Below are 6111 nucleotides of genomic sequence, written 5' to 3' on the forward strand. Positions count from 1 at the left end.
TCCCGGACTTGTGAGGTTTAAATCTTGTTTAACTTTAGAGTTTCACTAAGACTCCCTTCCCCAGAAGGGTCTGCTCCTACTAGGAGCCAACTGCTTGTGTACAGCAGGCAATCCAGTGCTCTGGGGCCATTTGGATTCGCCTGAAGGTATGGCCTGGGGGTGGGGACAACGTGAGAAGAGCAGGTGTAGTTTCCTCTCAAAAGCCCGGGGCACTCCTCTGGGTCCAGACGCCAGGGTGCCCGCTGCCCTCCAGGCTTAGGAGGTTCTAGAAAGGCGGCACCACCTGTCCAGCGGAGGCTCTGCCAATCATTATGGCCTGCTGCTTGGAGTCTGCCCTGCTGCTACTGCTGCTGCAGCTGCTGGGTGAGAGCCTGTCCCCTCCTTGGTCTTGGCCCCTGCCCTCCCTGGCACCATCCTCAGGGACAAGGTGGGATTGCGTGAGGGTGACTAATGGGAGAACTGGAATGTTCAAAAGAGATGTGCCATGTGGAGTGGAGCACCTTTAAGGGTGATGGCTGAGAGGCCAGTCTTAGCAAGAGGATGGGGAAAGGAAGTGCCAGAAGCCTGAGTTTGGCGACTTGATTCTTAGAAAGTGTTTGCAGCCAGCCCTCCTGGTTTGTCCAGATTTAGATGTGTTTAGCGGCGAGTCTGGACACCACAGCTGCCAGGTCTACCAACTTCTGATGTGAAGGGTTAGGGGTTTTCTTTTTCCCGAGTGGGCTGTCATCTGTCACTTCCCTGTAACTTCACTCAAACTACTGACGAATGTCCAGGTCTGTTCTTAGGAAGAAGGACTCCGGCCTGCCGTCTGAATCCATATCTGGACGCCAGGGCCTGGATGTGCTCAACCCGCAGTACCCTTCCAGTGAATCCGATGCCTAGAACCCCCCTTTGCTGGTCCAGAACCAGAGTTCAGTGGAGCAGGATAGGTTAGACTCAGACCCATGCAGAAACACTTCGCACAGGGGCAGGAAGTACAGGTCGGGATAGTAGGACCAGAAATCTATAGATTCGCCCAAGGGGTTTCCATGTGTCAGAGAAGGGAACGGCAGTGTGTCAAAAGGAGGATGAGGGGTGCCATTTCCAGTCTCCAGTAGCTGAATCAGTTGGCTTCAGTGTCCTGTCCTGTGGAGCTGGGGAGGATGGAAGGAGCCCAATAGATCCTCTGTGGAAGCAATGCGGCAGTTCTGGAGGTGGAGGATGCTGGATCTCAGATTCTGGGGAAAGGTCAGGAGGCCGAGCCTCCTAGTGCTGCATCCACTCACGACATTGGTAGATATCCCTAGGACCCGCTCATACCCCTTCCTCAGGATGAAACCCAGTCACACCTATGGTGCCCTTGGGTTTGGGCACCCCCAAATTCCGTAGTGCGGAATGGGGAGAACCAAGCACAGAGGACTGCAGCCTGCCTGTTCCTCACCAGGGTCTGCTAGCTCCACCGGCGGGAATCGCTGCGTGGCCGCGGCCGAGGCGTGCACAGCAGACGCGCAGTGCCAGCAGCTGCGCTCCGAGTATGTGGCTCGATGCCTGGGCCGGGCGGCGCCCGAGGGCTGGAGCGAACCCGGGGTCTGCGTGCGCTCCCGCTGCCGCCGCGCCCTGCGCCGCTTCTTCGCCCGCGGGCCTCCGGCGCTCACGCATGCGCTGCTCTTTTGCCGGTGCGAGAGCCCGGCGTGCGCCGAGCGCCGGCGCCAAACCTTCGCTCCGGCCTGCGCGTTCGCGGGCTCTGGGCCGGCGCCGCCCTCGTGCCTGCAGGTCCGGGACCGCTGCGAGCGTAGCCGCCTGTGCAGGTGCGTGCGGGACGGGCTGGGCCGCTCATAGCCTTCCGGGCGCACGCAGGCCTCGTCTCCTTGCCTTCCAGGCCTCGTGCGCGCCCGCGCCCGGCTCCCGCGACAGCTGCCCGGAGGAGCGGGGTCCACGTTGTCGCCTCGCCTATGCGGGCCTCATAGGTAGGGCCTGGCGGACCCCGGCGGGGGGAGGGCGGCGGACTCGGGGAGCCCATCACCGCGCCCTGGGGTCCCTACAGGCACGGCGATCACCCCCAACTACCTGGACAACGTGAGCGCGCGCGTCGCTCCCTGGTGCGGCTGCGGGGACAGCGGAAACCGGCTGGAAGAGTGCGAAGCCTTCCGCAAGCTCTTTACAAGGAACCCTTGCTTGGGTGAGGGGCTGGAGAGCCGGGAGCCACGGATGTCGACGGCCCAGTCCAAGCCGCCTGGCCCGTGGGGAACCCCAAAAATGTTTATGTTGTTTTATTTATTTGAGTTGGGCTAGGGGCCCTGTGCACATTCTGTTATGGACGGGAGTCAGATGACAACTTGTGAGAGTCTATCCTTCCACTGTGTGGGTCCCCCGGGATAGAACTAGGGTCGTCAGTTTTGGTGGCAAGTGCCTTTCTTTACCTTCTGAGCCATCTTGCTCGCTAATGTGAGCCCATTTCTGATGGAAGGAAACTGACATTTTTTTGAGTAGCTGCTGTTTCCAGATCGTAGATCGCAAGAGAATTTTAGGTGTCAAGGGGTCGCTAGGGTCCGGAAGGGATGAGTTAAAACGTGCCCAATGGCCTGGAGTTGGCCGAGCTTCCCACTCTGGTACCAATGAAGAGGTTCTTTCCTCAATCCGCTCTTTCCTTACACTGCTGCCCACGCCTCAGGGTGGAATGGCTTGATTCCAGAGTTCTGGGGGCCTGTTTGAAGTTGCTCTCTGTCACTCAGTAGCTGAGAGTTAAATTCTTACTAATCGTGATTGTGTTCACCTGTAAAGAGGGGTGACATTTGTCAGCCTCTCCTGTGAGGATGAAGGCTAGCATTTTGTGGGGCACAGCCATACTGTAGCATGCTCCTCCCATTTTCTGGCCATGGCCCGCAGATCCCAGGGAGGGTCTCAGTTTGTCCCAAAGGAGGGGGGCCCTTTTCTAGGGCTTCCTGGCCTAGCCTCTGGATGTCTCCGCTTCGTAGATGGTGCCATGCAAGCCTTTAACCCTTTGTGGCCCTCAATTCTGCAGGACTGGATGAAGCCCTACCAGAATACTGGGCATTGTTTCCCACAGGTAGGTATGGAGAGAGGATGGGGAGTTTGGCGTTTCTGCCCTATCCGTACCCGGCAAGCCAAGGTGGGGCATGAGTGGCTTGAGAGGTGATGGAGGGAGCGACAGCCCCATTTTGTCCTCACCCCCTAGGTGTCCTCCATGTCGGTCCTCACTGCTCTGGCTCTCCAGGCCCTGCTCTGATTAGGAGGTGGCCCGTGGACAGCACAGCCACTGCTCGCAGAAGTGAAACTTCCTTGCCCGTGTGCCTGTCCCCTGGATTGCGGTCTGGAGGCTAGGGTCCAACTGAGAAGCCTCTGGTTCCCCTGTCAGTAGGTGTCTTGGCTGTTTTCTTCCCCATCCTTGAGATGGTCACCTCACCAGGCCCCCAGGGCTTATAGAGCAGGGCAGAGACTACCCCGACTCCTAGAATTCGGAGCTGCCCTCTTCCAAGCAGACGAAGCACTAAGGAGATCACACGGAGTTAGCACTTCAGCCTGAATATGCTCCCAGTCAGCCATTGCTCACCATTTAAGCCCTGCCCGTGCCCCACGATGACCAGCGGCATTGCTTGCCACCTATGACAAGCTGCTGTGTAGGCATTGAAGACTCAGTCCCTTCCCCCGCCCCCCCGCCCCAGCATCCTACTGGCTGCACAGCCTCTTCCCTTATGGTTTCCCTAGAATAGCAGCTCAGTAAACCCATGTGCACGGAGACCAACCTTGTGTTTCTGTCTTCTGTCGCGGCGGAAACGTGGAGACCTGTGTGGCCTTGGATGCCCCCAGCACTACTCTTGAGCCTGAATACCCGAGGGTGTATAAACCTGTCTCTGGAAGAGCAGCTACCCACTAGACTGAGGGCATGTGTTGCACTCCATTGCACACTCACAACTGGTGTTAGCAGCCAGCTCCTTCCCATAACTGCACACAGGTCAGACCGGGGTGAGCACGTCACATCAGTCTCCAGAGTTAAAGTCTTCACACAGCTGCTCCGTAGCTAGGAGAGGCCCCACTGAAGGGTGGGTTCGGATGCCTGAGCTTTAGGCTTCTCTTAGCATCTCGGCAGAGAAAAGGCATCGATCCGTGATGGCCCAGGGTGGTCATGGGCCTTTTCCTGAAGGGAGTCAACAGCCAGCTGGTCACCAAGTGTAAGAGGGATGGTTTCCCAAAGAAGGAGTTGGCAGAGTGAAGCTGACTCCAGATTCTACTCATGTCACAAAAAGGAGAGAATACCCTTTCCCACCTGCACGGAAGTGGACACCTACATTGCGGGAGGGGAGAGGCAGGCTGTGCTAGGGCCAGGGAGGCAGGGAAGCACCACTTGTCCCAGCCTCCTACAACCACCAGGTGGCTTCGACATAGATAGGAATGTCTGTTAAATGACTTCCTTATCTGAGTGTGCTCAACTCCACTGCTTGTTTGACTTGAGTATTTAGAATAAAATGTAGACATCAAAATTTTATTTCCTGTGTGTGCCTGAGTGTACATATGTGCACCATGTGCATGCAGTGCCTACGGAGCCCAGGAGAGGGCTTTAGAGGGCCTGAAACTGCAGTTCCAGGAGGCTGTGAGGTACTTGATGTGGGTGCTAGGAACTGAACCCAGGTCCTCTGCAATGCTCTTAACCTATGAGACATCTGTAGGCATTTTTAAAAAGTGGAAATGAGGCTGGGTTGCATACACCTTTAATCCCAGCACTGGGGAGGCAGAGGTTGGCAGATGTCTGGGTTTGAGGCTAGCCTGGTTTACAGAGGACAGCCAGAGCTACACAGAGAGACCCTGTCTCAACCCCCCCCCCCCAAAGTGGGAATGATTCTAAATAAAACTACAGTTCTTGGTAGAAAGTGTAGATATAAGTCTTCAAAACTAACAGGAACATGAAGTGAAAATACTGGACTAAGGCCAAGCACCTGTATAGTATCACACAGTGGGGCAAAAGAGTCCACTTCATATAGTTCAGGTGTGATTGCCTTCTAGATCTTGAGGAGGGCTGGGCTACCCAAGCAGGCCCGATACACACCTTACACAATCAGTGTAGAGGGAGGTAGTTCAAGGACAGGCAGAGCCCAGCGATCACTTTACCAACAGTCTTAGGGAAGGGAGGTGATACCCAGAGCCACTGGACTTAAAGGACACAAAGCCCGGATCCCCAGAGGCCGCAGAGGAGTACAGCTCTGCCAGAATGGTAAGAACAAACTATTTTTCTAAACTACCAAGACTGGAAAATGTTACACAAGTCCCAGGAAACTAGTAGAATTGCCTGTTTGCTTGTTTGGTTTCATTTACTTTTACGTCAAGGTCCTGGTTTATGTAGGGTGCTGTTTGGCCAGGTGCCATAAGGCTGAGTCCAGCCTCATCCTTCCTATCTCCCCTCCATCACAGTTGCTAGCCTCCGTGCTCTGCCAGGAAGCGGTCCTGTGTACACATTCTAGGGCAGTGGTCCTGGCCCCGTGCCTGGGTCTCTGTTACCTGCTCTCAGCATTGATTTGGCAGCTGGCAGGTGGCATAGGTGAGGCTGAGGTAGAAAGACAGCTGCTAGAAGCATCCATGGATTTATTGGTGGAAACTTCATGGCTCATGTATGCTCCTCTGGCATGGGTCCCAGCAACCAGGTGCAAAGTTGATGTGGAAATCACCGCTCACCCTTCCCCCACACTCCCTAAATGAGTCAGGGATAGAAAGCTAGGTTCACTAAACCAGCTCACTTTTGCAGGAAAATGTGGACTCTGGCCAGTGAAACTGATAGGGGACAGAGACCATATGCAGAAGTGGGAGGGGGAGCAAGAGGGATGGTAACGAGAAGCATAGATATCACAACTCTCAGAAACAGAACTGACCACTGGACCTTGAGCAAACCTGAGCCCCATAATGATTGACTGCTCTTGTTCCCTTCCCCTCCTCACATATAATCTGCCAATTGGTGGTGAGATGCAGGGAAAATCTCTAGGTGTTGTTAACCCACGGTCTTCCCAGATTGCTAGGTCTGAATAAGTTATTTCTGCCTACTGGTTTTTGTAACTGGAGAAATTATGAATTCTGTTGACAAAATTCTAGAAAGCTCGGACAATGGCAGCACAGTTTCTGGGTGGC

General features: G+C 55.2%; 1 protein-coding gene across 2 annotated transcripts; it reads left to right on the forward strand.

Annotated features, from left to right (window-relative positions):
- The first annotated feature begins 311 nt into the window (after positions 1 to 311).
- Positions 312 to 3742, forward strand: Gfra4 (GDNF family receptor alpha 4). Of its 2 annotated transcripts, none has more exons than XM_038330665.1 (6): positions 312 to 363; positions 1424 to 1787; positions 1837 to 1946; positions 2024 to 2158; positions 2955 to 3046; positions 3176 to 3742. In XM_038330665.1, the coding sequence occupies exons 1-6, from the start codon at positions 312 to 314 to the stop codon at positions 3224 to 3226; spliced, it is 804 nt and encodes a 267-aa protein (XP_038186593.1). In that variant the 3' UTR covers positions 3227 to 3742. The 2 variants fall into 2 exon arrangements, with proteins under 2 accessions (XP_038186593.1, XP_038186594.1); XM_038330666.1 differs by lacking the exon at positions 3176 to 3742 and adding an exon at positions 3110 to 3136.
- Positions 3743 to 6111: the final 2369 nt, after the last annotated feature.

The sequence above is a fragment of the Arvicola amphibius genome, chromosome 5 (assembly GCF_903992535.2).
Source record: "Arvicola amphibius chromosome 5, mArvAmp1.2, whole genome shotgun sequence".
Taxonomy (NCBI): Eukaryota; Metazoa; Chordata; class Mammalia; order Rodentia; family Cricetidae; genus Arvicola; species Arvicola amphibius.

Excerpts from the sequence above, each read along its gene's own strand:
- Gfra4 (XM_038330665.1), top strand. The coding sequence starts at position 312 with ATGGCCTGCTGCTTGGAGTCTGCCCTGCTGCTACTGCTGCTGCAGCTG. Across the intron at positions 1,788-1,836 it reads GAGCGTAGCCGCCTGTGCAG|GCCTCGTCTCCTTGCCTTCC; the intron begins GTGCGTGCGGGA and ends GGGCGCACGCAG. Across the intron at positions 1,947-2,023 it reads CGCCTATGCGGGCCTCATAG|GCACGGCGATCACCCCCAAC; the intron begins GTAGGGCCTGGC and ends GGGTCCCTACAG.